Below are 15740 nucleotides of genomic sequence, written 5' to 3'. Positions count from 1 at the left end.
GAACATGAGAAAGGTGTGTGCCAAACTCGTCCCAAAAGTGTTGACCGACAAACACAAGCACATGCGGGTGTTTCGTTGCTGGGAAATGTTGGAAATGTGTGAAAATGATCCTCATTTCTCAAACTCAGTTATCACTGGTGATGAGTTGTGGATTTTTGAGTACGGCCCTGAGACAAAAAGGCAGAGTTCAGAGTGGCAAACCCCATTGTCTCCCCATCCCAAGAAGGCACGCATGAGCAAGTCCAGAATCAAAACCATGCTCATTGTCTTCTTTGATGTCAGAGGTATTGTCCACCATGAATTCATACCTACCGGGACTACAGTGAACTCAGCTTTCTACTTGGAAGTGCTCAAAAGACTGAAAAGGAGGGTCTCGCACTGCCGAAGCGATATCAAGGACATGTGGAAAGTTCACCATGACAACACACTGAGTCACAGCTCCTTCATTGTCAACGACTTCCTGGCCAGGACCAAGGCCCCATTGGTTCCCCGGCCTCCCTACAGTCCTGACCTGGCTCCCACTGACTTTTTTTTTGTTTCTCTCTCTCTCTCTCTCTCTCTCTCTCTCTCTCTCTCTCTCCCACTCGCTCTCTCTCCCTCCCTCTCCCTCCCTCTCTCTCTCTCTCTCTCTCTCTCTCTCTCTCTCTCTCTCTCTCACACACACACACACACACACACACACACACACACACACACACACACACACAGGGTGCGTGCGTGCAACCACTTTCTCCAGGTACTGGGGCTTTTGCGTGTGCGTGTGCGTGTGCGCGCGCGCGCTTGTGTGCGTGCGTACTTGCGCGCGCGCGCGCTTGTGTGCGTGCGTACTTGCGCGCGCGTGTGGGTGTGGGTGCGAGTGCGCACGTCCGTTCTGCTTCAGAAGAGGAACTTTGAAAGCCAACAAGTAAATATTTTAGCAGTTTTTTCATTGTTCCTGTTCCTGTCTGTGACTCACTGCCTGCTCTATGTGGTAAATAGCAATCTATGCTTTCCATGATGTTGTTATTCCGTCCTAGACTTCCTATTGCTTCATAAATAATTTTGATGTGTCTTGTTCCATTAGGTAATAATGACAGTTTTGTAATGTGCATGAAATATTTTCACTGAATGTGTTGTCAGTTTTTACTCTTCATTCTGGTGTGAATTCATTGTGGCAGTCAGAGAGTAAGCAGAAGCCATTGAATCATTTCCACTGAAACTGCTGTAGAGGCACATAAAATATGTTATTCTCACTTGGTCCAAACAAGTGCTTTTACTAGTTAACAGAGTAGTGATATAGCTGTAGATGAATTTCAGTAGTTACATAATTATTTTTTTGTCGGTAGAAAAATTGCATGTATTGTGATATTTTCATTTCTCTTTCAGCGATCAGCTCTGGCATATCACAGCAGCTCCATAGATGTAGCACGCCGCCATATTGGCATCTCAACATCCAGTACGACATCTCGCTCTACAACAAAGACTAGCAGTAGCCCATACAGGCAAGTGAAAATCCTTGTTTGATTATAACAATCATAAAATGTGTTTTCTTTCTCTTTTCATCAAAACTGTTGCTGAAACCATGTTTTGCTAATATTTGAATTCTCTTTGCCTATAAACTGATGAGAGGACCAGGTGGAGGGCAGCAACTCATTCCTTATTCTGTGTTGTTCATGTCAATCGGTGCTGTAGGTTAGCCTCAGTAGGTATGTCATTTTTGGTTCTTTGTCCGATGTTGTTGTTCTGTAAGCTTCTGAGAGCTGTTACTGATCGGTCTTCCTGCCGATTTTTCGACAACTGTACCGAGAGGTTTGGTGTGACTTATTTAAATTTAGAATTTGTTATGTATTATTGTTACTGTGAATGATTATAACATAAAAAAAAAACAGTTTTGGTCAATATTCTCACTGAATACCTGTTATTTTTACGTAATTAAAGAGTTTAAAAAATCATTAAATTTCAAAAGGTTGGCTCTGCTTACATATATCACATGATTGTCAGCTGAAATTGCAGGTGATTTTGTGTACTTTTTTCTGCAAATGGTTTACTTATTAATTATTGAAAAGTTTCTAAAACTTCTAAGTAACAGTGGAGAAGAATTTTGCGAAACCCAATGTAGGAAAACTTCCAAAATTTCTTGCATTTACATCTTATGCCCGCATCGTTCAGCAACAAAGTCAGTCTGCATCTCTATTGACTGGAATTATTGGAAATAAAGTGCTGAGGGCATACAAATTGTAGTAGGTGAACAGATAAGGCAACGAACTGCAGTGTCAAAGGCTGTAGGTTCGCTTACTGCTGGGTACGAAAATATTTTTTCCTCTTCATGTTTGTAACGCATTCTAAGACTTCATTAATTGTCAAACTTGAGTATTTTCCTGAAATATTCATTGTTACTTACATGTAAGAACATGCATTCTCAGTAATGAGTATCTTCAATTTCATGACTTCCGTATGTTTAAGAAATGTGAAACAACTGACAGTGACATTTACATTTTTCTTGTCTCAAATAATTCACCATCTTTTTCTGAATATGTAGCGATTTCCTAGTGTGTGGTCAGACAGGAATCTAAGAGCACAACTTAAATTACTGCAAATGAAACCAGCAGCTATCATGTTTATACTCTTGCTTGTCACAAGTATTTATCTGAGATCAAATCCTTAAAAATAGTAGACAGAGACAAAAGATCCCCATCATAATATTTTTAGACTTTACCATCATATATGAAACATTTTGATTCATCAGATGCATGTTATAAACTGCAACAGACTTCGATAGCTGCACTCACCACATGCCCTTGGAAAGGCATTTTTTAATTTTGTTTTCAAGAGCCCAATCGTTGAGGTATCATATAGGGAAGAAGGCTACTTCATCATTTGGATCTCTAGGAGTGAGTTACAACCACATTCTATGCCTCTTCTTATTCTTTGACACTCTCTCAAACAATTTTTTGGGTTCATGGAGGTATGTTCTGTCTATGCAACTAATTGAAGACAGTTTGTTTATTGCCATTCACAAATAAAAGAAGTGAAACGTGTATGGTAATAAACAAGCTGCCTTCAATTAGTTGCATCCCCCCTGCGGGTCCGGGGATTAGAATAGGCCCGCGGTATTCCTGCCTGTCGTAAGAGGCGACTAAAAGGAGTCCATCCCCCTCACGGGGGTAGTTCGCGCCTGCGTCCGGAGACGGACGGTTCCACGACCTATCATCGTGGTCCTTTTGGTTTTTTCACTTCTCGTTTCTTCCTTCCTTTTGTTGGTTCCTTTCTTTGCTCTTCTCCACCTCACTGTCTTCCTTACTCTTTACCTTGACTTCTCATTGTCTTCTTCTCCTTGCCTTCTCATTGCCTTTTTCTCCTTGCCTTCTCATTGCCTTCTTCCCCTTGCTTTCTCATTGCCTTCTTCTCCTTGCCTTCTCTGGTCTCCGCCTCGGCGTTTGAGACAGTCTGTCCTCTTTCTCCCGCTCTCTCTTCTTTTTCCTCTTCTTCCTTCCTCCCTGTGCGTGCCTGAAGGCCGACCCACGCGTTCGCACGCGTAGCCGGTGACGGGGTAACGCGTAAGTCCCCGCCCTGGGTAGACATGTAAGGCACGCGCGTACCCCCTGGTAAAGGCCAGGCCCGGGGAGGGGTGATTGCCTGAGCTGATACCTTCTGACCATGCCGATTGGTCCCTCCGTCTGTTTCTCGGGAGGTGTGACCTGAGGTGTAAACATTCACCTAAGGCGGGAGTGCCCTCTGAGAGGGTCCCCACAAGGAAGGAGCGCGCCATCGGAGACGCTGGCAATCATGGGGGATTCCTCCGCAATGGATTCTACTCCATCTCTTTCGACTTCGACCCAAAAACGGAAACGTGGCCAGCCAACAGTGACAAAAGTACTACCGCCTGCCCCACAGTTCCTCGTAGTTTCTCGAACTGAGGACGGAAAGGATTTTTCCTCTGTCAACCCATTCGTTATTCAGAAGGGCGTAGATGCCATAGCCGGATCTGTCAAATCCTGTACCAGGTTGCGTAACGGCACCTTATTACTAGAAACTGAGAGTGCCTTTCAGGCACAAAAACTGCTTCGGGCCACCCTCCTGTACACGTTCCCTGTCCGGGTGGAGGCCCACCGAACTTTGAATTCGTCTCGTGGTGTGGTCTATACTGGCTCCCTCGACGGATTGACTGACGAGGAGCTTCAATCATTCCTCGCTGAGCAGGGCGTGACGGCTGTCCATAGGGTCATGAAAAAGGTCAACAATGACCTTGTACCGACCCGGACAATTTTCTTGACCTTCGATAGTGTTAAGCTGCCATCGCGCATCAAGGCGGGCTACGAGGTTATTTCTGTTCGCCCCTATATCCCGACACCTACGCGCTGCTACCAGTGTCAGCGTTTCAATCACACTCGACAGTCTTGTTCCAATGCGGCTAAATGTGTCACCTGTGGCAGGGATGCCCATGAGGGTGACTGTCCACCTCCGTCTCCTCGTTGTGTGAACTGTCAGGGTGACCATGCCGCATCCTCCCGCGACTGTCCTGTCTGTAAGGAAGAACGCTGTATCCAGGAAATTCGGGTCAAAGAGAAAGTGTCCACCTCGGCTGCTCGCAAGCTATTGGCTAGTAGGAAGCCCACGCTGCTCCCAGCGGGGAAATACAGTACTGTCCTCGCCTCTCCTCGGACTACCCGGGAGGTAGCAACCCAGACATGCGATCTGACCTTCAGCACCACGGTCGTCCGTTCGGCCAGTGCTAAGATCACGCGGTCGACGTCTCCTCTTCCTCCCATCACCCCACAGACACGAGCACCTTCCTCAGCTTCTGCTAAGACGAAGACACCGAAGTCAGATGCACGGGCCTTCAAGAAGGAACCATCCCGTGCAGACTTCCTCCGTACCTCGACCTCCCAGCCTTCGACCGGTACTTCCACTACACGTCCTTCCAAAAAGGCGCATAGGAAGCACAGTTCTCCTTCCCCGCCACGGCGCAATTCTTCTCTTGCACCACCCAGCGGCTGCCGCCCCAGGCCGTCATCCGTTTCGCCTGGCCGCACCGCTGGTCGCCGTACATCTGGCCGTTCACTGGCGGAGGAAGCTCCCCCTCCCGGCCATCCTCCCGAGATGGCCGATGACCCTATAGACCCAATGGACGATGACTGTCCGCCTACTGATAGCGGCGGCAGTGCTCGCTCGAAGCCAGGCCCTAAGCGGCCTTCGAGGTGACCACTTCTCTCATCTTTCTTTTCTTACGATGGCACTTATTCACTGGAATATTCGCAGCATTCGCTCCAACCGAGAGGACTTGAAGTTGCTGCTCCGCTTGCACCGTCCGCTCGTCGTAGCCCTCCAGGAAACGAAGCTACGCCCATGCGATCAAATTGCCTTGGCACACTACACCTCTGTGCGTTTTGACCTACCCCCTGTGGTAGGTATCCCAGCTCATGGAGGGGTTATGTTGCTGGTCCGGGATGATATTTACTACGATCCGATCACGTTGCACACCGGCCTGCAGGCAGTTGCCATCCGCATTACTCTCCCCACTTTTATGTTTTCCTTTTGTACCGTTTACACTCCATCGTCATCTGCCGTTACCAGGGCAGACGTGATGCAACTTATTGCTCAGCTACCTGCACCATTTTTGTTAACTGGAGACTTCAATGCCCACCATCCCCTTTGGGGCTCTCCAGCATCCTGCCCGAGGGGCTCCTTGTTAGCGGACCTTTTCAACCAACTCGATCTTGTCTGCCTCAATACTGGCGCCCCTACTTTTCTTTCGGACACATCTCACACCTATTCCCATTTAGACCTCTCTATATGTACTCCCCAACTTGCACGCCGGTTTGAGTGGTATGCACTTTCTGATACATATTCGAGCGACCACTTCCCGTGTGTTATCCATCTCCTGCAGCATACCCCCTCTCCGTGCTTCTCTAATTGGACCATCTCCAAGGCAGACTGGGGGCTCTTCTCTTCCAGGGCGACCTTTCAGGATCAAACCTTTACAAGCTGCGATCGTCAGGTCGCACACCTCACGGAAGTCATTCTCGCTGCTGCTGAATATTCCATCCCTCACCCTCCTTCTTCTCCACGTCGCGTACCGGTCCCCTGGTGGACCGCAGCATGTAGAGACGCTTTACGTGCTCGTCGACGTGCTTTACGCACTTTTAAACGCCACCCTACAGTGGCGAATTGTATCAATTATAAACGATTACGTGCTCAGTGTCGTCGTATTATCAAAGAAAGCAAGAAAGCCAGCTGGGCTGCTTTCACAAGCACCTTCAACAGTTTTACTCCTTCTTCTGTTGTCTGGGGTAGCCTGCGCCGGCTATCTGGCACTAAGGTCCACTCACCAGTTTCTGGCTTGAAGGTCGCGAATGACGTCCTTGTGGCCCCTGAGGCTGTCTCCAATGCCTTCGGCCGCTTTTTCGCAGAGGTTTCGAGCTCCGCTCATTACCACCCTGCCTTCCTCCCCCGCAAACAGGCAGAGGAGGCTAGGCCACCTAACTTCCGCTCCTCGAATTGTGAAAGTTATAATGCCCCATTCACCATGCGGGAACTCGAAAACGCACTTGGCCGATCACGGTCCTCTGCTCCAGGGCCAGATTCTATTCATATTCAGATGCTGAAGAACCTTTCTCCTGCGGGTAAAGGTTTTCTTCTTCGTACATACAATCGCATCTGGATTGAGGGACATGTTCCCGCATGCTGGCGCGAGTCTATTGTTGTCCCGATTCCTAAGCCGGGGAAGGACAAGCACTTGCCTTCCAGTTATCGACCTATCTCGCTTACCAGCTGTGTCTGTAAAGTGATGGAGCGAATGGTTAACTCTCGATTGGTTTGGCTGCTCGAGTCTCGACGCCTACTTACCAATGTACAATGTGGATTTCGTAGGCGCCGCTCTGCTGTTGACCATCTGGTTACCTTGTCGACCTTCATTATGAATAACTTCTTGCGGAAGCGCCCGACTGCGGCTGTGTTCTTTGATTTGGAGAAGGCTTACGACACCTGTTGGAAGGCGGGCATCCTCCGCACCATGCATACATGGGGCCTTCGCGGTCGCCTCCCTCTTTTTATTCGTTCCTTTTTAATGGATCGACAGTTCAGGGTACGTGTGGGTTATGTCCTGTCCGACACCTTTCGCCAGGAGAATGGGGTGCCACAGGGCTCAGTTTTGAGCGTCGCTCTCTTCGCCATCGCGATCAATCCAATAATGGATTGCCTCCCAGCTGATGTATCAGGCTCCCTTTTCGTGGACGATTTTACCATCTATTGCAGCGCGCAGTGTACACGTGTCCTGGAGCGCTGTCTTCAGCGTTCTCTTGACCGTCTTTACTCCTGGAGTGTCGCCAATGGCTTCCGTTTTTCTGCCGAGAAGACGGTCTGTATTAACTTCTGGCGATACAAAGAGTTTCTCCCACCGTCCTTAAGACTCGGTCCCGTTGCTCTCCCAATCGTGGAGACAACCAAATTTTTAGGCCTTACATTTGACAGGAAACTTAGCTGGTCTCCACATGTGTCATATTTGGCCGCCCGTTGTACCCGTTCTTTAAATGTCCTTCGTGTTCTCAGTGGTCTGTCGTGGGGAGCGGATCGAACCGTCCTACTTCGTCTATATCGGTCGATCGTCCGCTCCAAGCTGGATTATGGGAGCTTCGTATACTCCTCTGCACGGCCATCCATCTTACGCCGCCTGAACTCCATACAACATCGGGGTTTACGACTTGCGATCGGAGCATTTTATACCAGTCCCGTAGAGAGTCTTCATGCTGACGCTGGCGAATTGCCGCTCACCTACCGGCGCGATATACTGCTTTGTCGGTATGCCTGTCGGCTACTGTCAATGCCCGACCATCCGTCTTATCGTTCCTTTTTTGACGACTCTCTTGACCGTCAATACGGGTTGTATGTCTCTGCCCTTCTACCCCCTGGAGTTCGCTTTCGTCGCCTCCTTCAACACCTTAATTTTTCACTCCCTGCAACCTTTCGAGTGGGCGAGAGCCGCACGCCACCTTGGCTCCAGGCTCAGGTCCGCGTTCACCTTGACCTCAGCTTGCTCCCAAAAGAGGTCACCCCCGGTTCGGTCTACCACTCCCGTTTTTTGGAACTACGTTCGAAGTTCATCGACATGACTTTCATTTATACAGATGGCTCTAAGACCAATGACGGGGTCGGGTGTTCCTTTATTGTCGAGGCACAAAGTTTCAAATACCGGCTCCATGGCCATTGTTCGGTCTTCACAGCTGAGCTCTTCGCCCTCTACCAGGCTGTTCTTTACATCTGCCGCCACCGACATTCTGCTTATGTCATCTGCTCAGATTCCCTGAGCGCCATCCAGAGCCTCAGTGATCCGTATCCGGTCCACCCTTTCGTACACCGGATCCAACACTCTCTTCAGCAGCTGGTGGACGTCGGTTCTCCAGTTAGCTTTATGTGGGTTCCTGGCCATGTCGGTATCCCTGGGAACGAAGCTGCAGATGCCGCGGCCAAGGCTGCGGTCCTCCAGCCTCGGACAGCTTCTTGTTGCGTCCCTTCGTCCGATTTTAGCAGGGTGATTTGTCGGCGCATCTTATCTCTGTGGCATGCCGATTGGGCTGCACTTACCGACAACAAGCTTCGGGCCTTAAAACTTCTTCCCGTGGCTTGGACGTCCTCCTCACGCCCTTCTCGGTGGGAGGAGGTCGTTTTAGCCCGGTTAAGAATTGGACACTGCCGGTTTAGCCATCGCCATCTGCTGACGGCTGCGCCGGCGCCGTTCTGCCCATGTGGGCAATTGCTGACGGTTAGACACATTTTAATGTCCTGTCCAGATCTTAACACACTGCGCCTCGATCTTAACCTGCCAAATACTTTCGATGCCATTTTAGCGGATGACCCACGAGCAGCTGCTCGTGTTCTTCGTTTTATCAATTTGACAAACCTCGCTAAGGACATTTGATGATGCTGTTTTTTAATCCTATGCCTGTCAGTCTGTCTTTTATCGTGTTTTCCCTTTTAGTTGTTGTGGTCAACTTGTGCCTCGCGGTGCATTCTTAGAGTAGTCAGGGCGCTAATGACCATTGAAGTTGTGCGCCCTAAAACCACAAAATAAAAAAAAAAAAAAAAAATTAGTTGCATAAACAGAATGTACCTCCATGAATTTTGAAGAAACTAAGGATGATGGAAAACGGAAAAAGTGATGAATTTTTTGAGTGTTTCTGTAAATATATTTGTACAATTTGCTACTACGCTCCATTCCTAACTCATATTCCGAAACATAAAATCAAACAAGATGTCAATGTGAATGAGAATAAAATGACATAATGTTACATTTATGACAGTTTCCAGAACACAGCCAATATCCTATTGTTATCATGCATTTATGGAAGCATGTGGCCAGCGAAATTTGAACAGTAGTACGTACTCTAACCACACTTTTTGGTACTGTGAACAGTAGCATGCTTGTGTTGGCTGCTAGCTGCTTCGGGCTCATGCCACTGTGGCACTGCAGGGTGCATGCGCGAATCTGAGGCAGATTGCTTTTGATTGGTTGGCGCAAGGAGAAGAGACAACAGTGTCTCGGTTTGTTAGAACCATTTGGCATCACTTCCTAAATGCTTACAGAATAATGTTGGGGCTCTCTTTCGAAAGCAAGACCATTCGGTGATTATTGAAGTGTAATAGTTGAAGAGTAGGTTGCCTGTGTGCGTGTGTATTAAAAAAAAAATAATAATAAAGAAACGCTCTTTCTAGATTATAATAGAACAATTTTTACACCAGGAAAGTTTCATAGTTCTTAATATATTAAGTTATTTGAAGAAAGATTTGGTGGCCATCCAAAAAGGAATGTCACATGCTATTACTGAGTGTACAAGCCCCTGATACACAGTTCCTGAGTTTCCAAGGATACTGAACACGTACCAGAGACTGCCCATATTGTTCAAGTTTCTCTTTGTCGTGGTCCCACTGGAGTAAACTGTCAATTGACACACCAAAAACGTTGTTTCTGTTACTTGCTCAATCTGTTTTACCATCAGTTTGTGAGGGCAGGATGGTTTCAGTATGGATGGAAGAGTGTTTGAGCTTCCTTATTCGTGTTTACGAACAATTTCTTGTCATTGAGTCATGTGTGTCATTAATCTTGTACTTCGATTTAATGAGCTGCATCAGACAGAAAGAGGAAATTTGTGTGATCTGCAAGCAACAGAAGGGAAGTATTTGAGAGATTTAGTGGAAGTTCATTGATAATGAGTAGGAAGAGGATTAGGGACTAGTACTGAGCCTCGAGGCACACCACAGCTCATCAAGGCTTTCACTTAAAATCTTTTTCCCCAGAGCTTGTTGTTTCTATCATTTGCTTACGGTTGGTGACATAAGACTGAAAGCACAGATTTGTAGTACCTTTTGTGCCATATGATTCTGACTTAATGAGGTCAAAAGGCTTACTTCAGTAAATCAGAAGTCCAGAGAAAAATTTCTTTTGATTAAAAACTTATGCATCATTAACAGCTTTTTTTTTTTAAAATCCAAACTGGTGTTTGGGTAATGATTCCATTTTATTAATAAATGCTGTTGTTCAAATGTTTATGACTTTCTCAGTTACCGAGGTATAGCTGGGAGTATTTAAATAAAACGATAATTAATGTGGCTTCTCAGACTTTCTTGATGGATCTGTTGCAAATGAACTTCTTGGGTTTGCCACCAAATTGTATTGTGTAAAATCCACAATATTTTATCAGCACAACTGCTTGACATCTTCAGGTGATGAGATCTGCTACTGTCAGTGGTGCAAGAGGTGACTGATGATATGCATGGCATATCTGTCTATCAGAATAGCAATTTTAGTGGAATACCGTTCTTAGGCATTGTAGCTCACTAGGTAAAACTGTCTGCATCTGAGACTACATGTGCTTGGGAAATTTGAGAGTGTGGTCTTTGAAAAGTCGAAACAGGCATATGGGGAACATTTCGTATCAAGAGCACAAGTTTTTCACTGGCACAAATCATTTTTGGGATGTTGAGAACATGTTGAAGATGAACCTCGCTCAGGGAACATTCAACTTCATAATCAAACAAAAAACACCGAACGTGTGCATGTTCTTGTGATATAAGACCGACTGATGTTTAACAATAAGCGCAATAAGTGCCCTGTTAAACATAAATATTCAGAAAAGTTTGAATCGAGTGAGACCAGACATTGCAGGCAAGTGGACTGCAACATGACAACTTTCTATGTTCCACAGCCACTTCCATCACAGAATTTTTTATCTCGAAAGGCATTCCGATTGTTCCACAGTCCCTCTATTCACCTGGTCCTAGTCGTGACTTTCTCCTTTTCCTGAAATTATGTCTTAAAAGGATGTTATTTTGGGACTCTGGAGAACATTCAAAAGAATGTCACCGAAATGTTAACGGTCTTACCAGTTGAAGCCTTTCAATGCTGCTACCAAGACTGGGAACAATGAGTCCACCAGTGTATAGCTGCCAAAGGGAACTACTCTGAAAGGGACAATGTTGTTGTTTGAAAAAAAAAAAAAAAAAGAACAGAGAAGGAAAAAAACTTTTGTAAATAAAAAAATCAGTCTCATTACTTTTCTCTCACACCTCGTAACAGGAGTGAGCTCTGCAACTGTAGGTTAACTTCCGATGTCAGCATATGATGCCATAGTCTCATGTTTCTGTGCGTGCATAGTCTGCAGCATTTTCAAGATTTTAGAATTCCACATTCAGCATAGTCAACTGATCACTGTCACCACTGTCTTACTCGCGATATGGCTAGTAGCTGATTTACTTGTAAACACACGACATGCATGCACAGTGAGTAGTCAGTTTTAATTGGCTGAAGAAATTGGCTGAGGCTATCTTGGAAAGAGTTTGTAGAAGTCGCAGAAAGAAGTGATAAGTAACTGAGACAGTATGGGGTTCCAAGTGGCAAATTGCCTTATTGAGTGTTAAAATTCATCACATCAATCAAGGAGACTTATTTGTGGGCCACTACTGAATGTTACTCATTAAACTGATGGTATGCACTTGATGGTCATCTAAATGCTCTTAGTGTAACAATGAAAACAAGGCATAATTTTAAAAAAAAGTTTGTGTTTTTTAGTATGATCTCTGCAAAGTTTTGCCCCAGTTCCTTATTTTGCCATTGTATTGAATTTTCAAAAGGTTTGCTGAGTATCCATTTAAGCTGTATTTTCCTCCTGCTTTCAAAAAAATAAAATAAAATGCTGATCACAAAGGAAGAATTTAAATTCGAGGAAGAGGTGAGTCTGTGATATAGAAAAATCCATTGAAAAGGAAACAAGGAGCAAAGCAATATGTGGGGTGGCCTCATGTTGGTGGATCCAGTTCAGAGCCAGGAAGCATCAGCGCAGTTGAAGGCTTGTCAATCAGTGGCTTCACTTAGTTGATGACGCCAACTGATGAAGCTCTAGTGGCTTGGCCTTAGATTTGATAGGCAACTATCCTGGGACTGCATCTGTTGAATTCACAACACTGAAGGAATGCTACTAGTGATAGAGCTGGATGTGTAATGACAGGAGGTAGCCTCCCACCATGTCATCGGCTGTGGAAATACTGTGTTCCACTTACAGCATGTGCAAATCTGATGGCAGAACATTGCATTGCACATTGCTGAGCAAGCACTACTGCTGTTTGCAGGTGCAAAATTACGTTGGTGACTGGTTGCCGGATCACGGTTTTCGTAAAATTCTCACACTTGGGTTGCTGGGATGCATGGTCTGCTCCCAAGAAACGCTACATATCAGCTGAATTCCTAAAAACCACTCTCCTCTGATTTGTTGTGCATGTGCAAATATTTCTTCAGATATAAGCTTTCTTTTGAAACATCTTGTAGAACTTTTTTCTCCTATGTTGTCGTCATGAGCTGTTTCACATATCCAAGCTTTCGTTGTATTGCCTCACAGTTCAGGTATAGAGATGGCTTTGATGGCTTAGCAGACCAATACTGGCATGAAACATGTGGCCACACAGGTTACAGACAACAGAGGGTAGAGGGCTTAACTAGGTTGGCAAAGTTTGCATCTTTGATATTTCTCATTTTCCAGTTTCTGACCACCTTGCTCAAAATGTAAAACAATAGCTGAATGGTGGTGCACCAGTGAGTGTGATCCAATGTGGCAGACCATTTACTCAAGTCTTATGTTTAGACTGTTCAGATTTTTATGAAACTGATCCTTGTTACTATGTAATTTAGGACCTCATTGCCAGTAAACTATATGATACATGTATCTTGTTCTGTATCGGGTTTCTCAGGACTAAATTAACATATTGTTTTCCATGTATGACACATTTTCTGGTGTTCCATTAATCTTAATTAATGATATGCCCCACATTTTCTCTTTGCAATAATTACAGAAATTCAGTTACCAGATGTAGAAGTTCACCAAACTGCTATGTTTCATTATCTTTGGGAAACTAGGAATTAGGATTCATTTTTAAGATATTGCTTTCATTGGAGAAGTTTTATTGAGAAATTTTATTGTTCAAAAGCCAGAATGGTGTAACTGAACAGAAGGCAATTAAGAAAAGATAGGAATTTTAGCTTAGTCACAAATGGAATGATAAAATAAAACATGACATTTGATTATCTCTGTTTTTGAACTAATAAAATTTAGCTGTGAATAATAAGAATTTGTTTTTTGTTTCTTCAAGGAGTGATACACAGTTACGTAACACATCAACAAGTACAAGTAATTACAACTCAAACAGTGATATGCCATCATATGTGAGAGGATTTGAGCCAGGCCTTCACAGACATGGAGACAGTAAGTAAAGTGATTAATGTAAAATCAATATGCAGTGTTAAAATTAAATAAAAAATTGAAAATCAAAAATTTAGTGCAAGTGTACACTCTTTAAGTATTTATTTACATCACCCACCACTCGCCTGCAAGTGAGTGGTTGCCTGCCCTCACTTTTTGTGCGTTGCTTCCATCATGGGAATTTCTGTTATCATATATTCACAGAAGTATAATATTTTTGTAATATTCACAGAAGTATAATTTTCACAATTTCAGTGTTAGAAATTTTATAATATCAAAAAGATAAAATTTTTTCAGCACTTAGTTGAAAATGAGTTGTCATTAAACAATCAAAAGTAATTTTTCAGCTTGGTCGCAGTTAATGTTAATCACCTTAAAACATGATCACATTAAAGTTGACGTGTTTCAGAAGAGCAAGCTTCCACCTTTAATGCAGACATGCACCAAAACAGAAATCAGAATACCTAGGGACAGGAAAATTTTGAGAAAATGATGATGTGAAAAGTAAGGTGAAATTGGCAGTTTTTTTTTGCAAGAAAAGGTGAAATAGGCAATTTTTACGAATTATCATGACATTTGTCCTTTTCCCGTGGCCAAAATTTTATAAATCTGAGGAAGATAGTTTACCAATATCCATTACTGATAGTCATTGAATGTTGAAACTTAATTTTGCCTTCTTTTTCCCTCAACACTGAGGTTCAGTGTGCAGCCTTCTGATGTTCATGTAGAGCCTTAAAAAGACATAACAAACTATGACATTATGTCAAAATTGCAGCTGACCAAAAAAGTGAGACCTAACCTGGCAAAAAAAAAAAAAAAAAAAAAAAAAAAAAAAAAAAAAAAAAAAAAAAAAAAAAGAAAAGGGTAATGCTAAATCTGTGAAAAAAAAGTAACAGCAAATCTGCCAAAAAATCGAATTTGTCAACAATGGCGCTAGAATATGCAAAAAATAGCACCACAACTGATAAAAAATAGCACCAAAATTATCAAAAAATAACACTGAATCTGGAAATAAAAAATATTGAATTTTGCTAAAGATAACACTGAAATTGGACAAAATAACACTGAATTTAGTGATAAAAATATTTTTTCCTGTCTCTAAGAAGACCTCATTGAATAAAAACAAAGAATTACCTCCTAAACTGAAAAACTACTACTTCAGAATATGTTGTACTTGTTTACTTCCAAAGAGGATTACCAAGTAAGTGAAGAAAAAAACTTATTGATTTTGATTTGTTTTCTTAATGAACAGGTATGTTGCTTTCATTCAGTGAGGTATTCACATACTTATAAAGTTGTGTGTCTGAAGGTAGAGTCTTGCTTTTTCGAAATGCATCTATTTTTATGAATCAGATTTGAAAGTGTACTAGCAGCTTAGAATAGTGATAGATTTATGATATTATTTGATAACAGTTATGGACTGTAATGACAGCTTCCAGTGTCACAACAAATTCCTGGGATATTTTTCTAGTAGAGAATGAGACAAAAAAAATGTGAAAACAGTGTAATGTGAAGACTCAATTGAGCAAGCTTATTAAAATTATAGCTGTGTGCCCTCAGAATCTCTAGGACAGTTTAAAATTCTTATACCATTCAAGTAAATGGAACCATTACATAAGTATCTTAAAATCATATTTCAGCTAATACACATTGCGACCACCATCAATACCATCACATAGTGTCAGTTGCACAATGTGATACCTAAATATGGACAAGTGAAGGTCAGTAATAAATCATCAGCAGTTGTTAGGACTAGTGTGTGTGTGAATGCCTGGTTTGTCAGGCTCAGTATGTTGACATGGTAAGAGTTTTAACAAAATCGTGGCATTGTGGTCTTTGAATGGTGACTAGATCTATAAATCGATTCCCACATTAGATGTACCTTACTTTAAGGAACATTTGACAATGGACAGGACGTCCCAAAATCGATAATGCGAAACAAAATATCAAGGTGTCCCAAAATCGATAATGTAAAACAAAGTAATAATTGGTACAATGCAGTCTCAGGAGTCAGTTAAA

General features: G+C 43.5%; 1 protein-coding gene across 1 annotated transcript in view; it reads left to right on the top strand.

The window, feature by feature from the left end:
- The window catches only part of LOC124717078 (protocadherin-like wing polarity protein stan), a 368864-nt gene that overhangs the window by 291457 nt on the left and 61667 nt on the right, over positions 1–15740 (top strand). The window contains exons 38-39 of the mRNA XM_047243768.1: positions 1366–1481; positions 13612–13724. Of these exons, the coding sequence (XP_047099724.1) occupies positions 1366–1481; positions 13612–13724 (229 nt within the window). The remainder of the gene's footprint in view (positions 1–1365; positions 1482–13611; positions 13725–15740) is intronic.

Source organism: Schistocerca piceifrons, chromosome 1 (genome assembly GCF_021461385.2).
Source record: "Schistocerca piceifrons isolate TAMUIC-IGC-003096 chromosome 1, iqSchPice1.1, whole genome shotgun sequence".
NCBI lineage: Eukaryota > Metazoa > Arthropoda > Insecta > Orthoptera > Acrididae > Schistocerca > Schistocerca piceifrons.
Note: the sequence above shows the minus strand (reverse complement) of the source record. Positions and strands in the feature narration are given on the sequence as shown.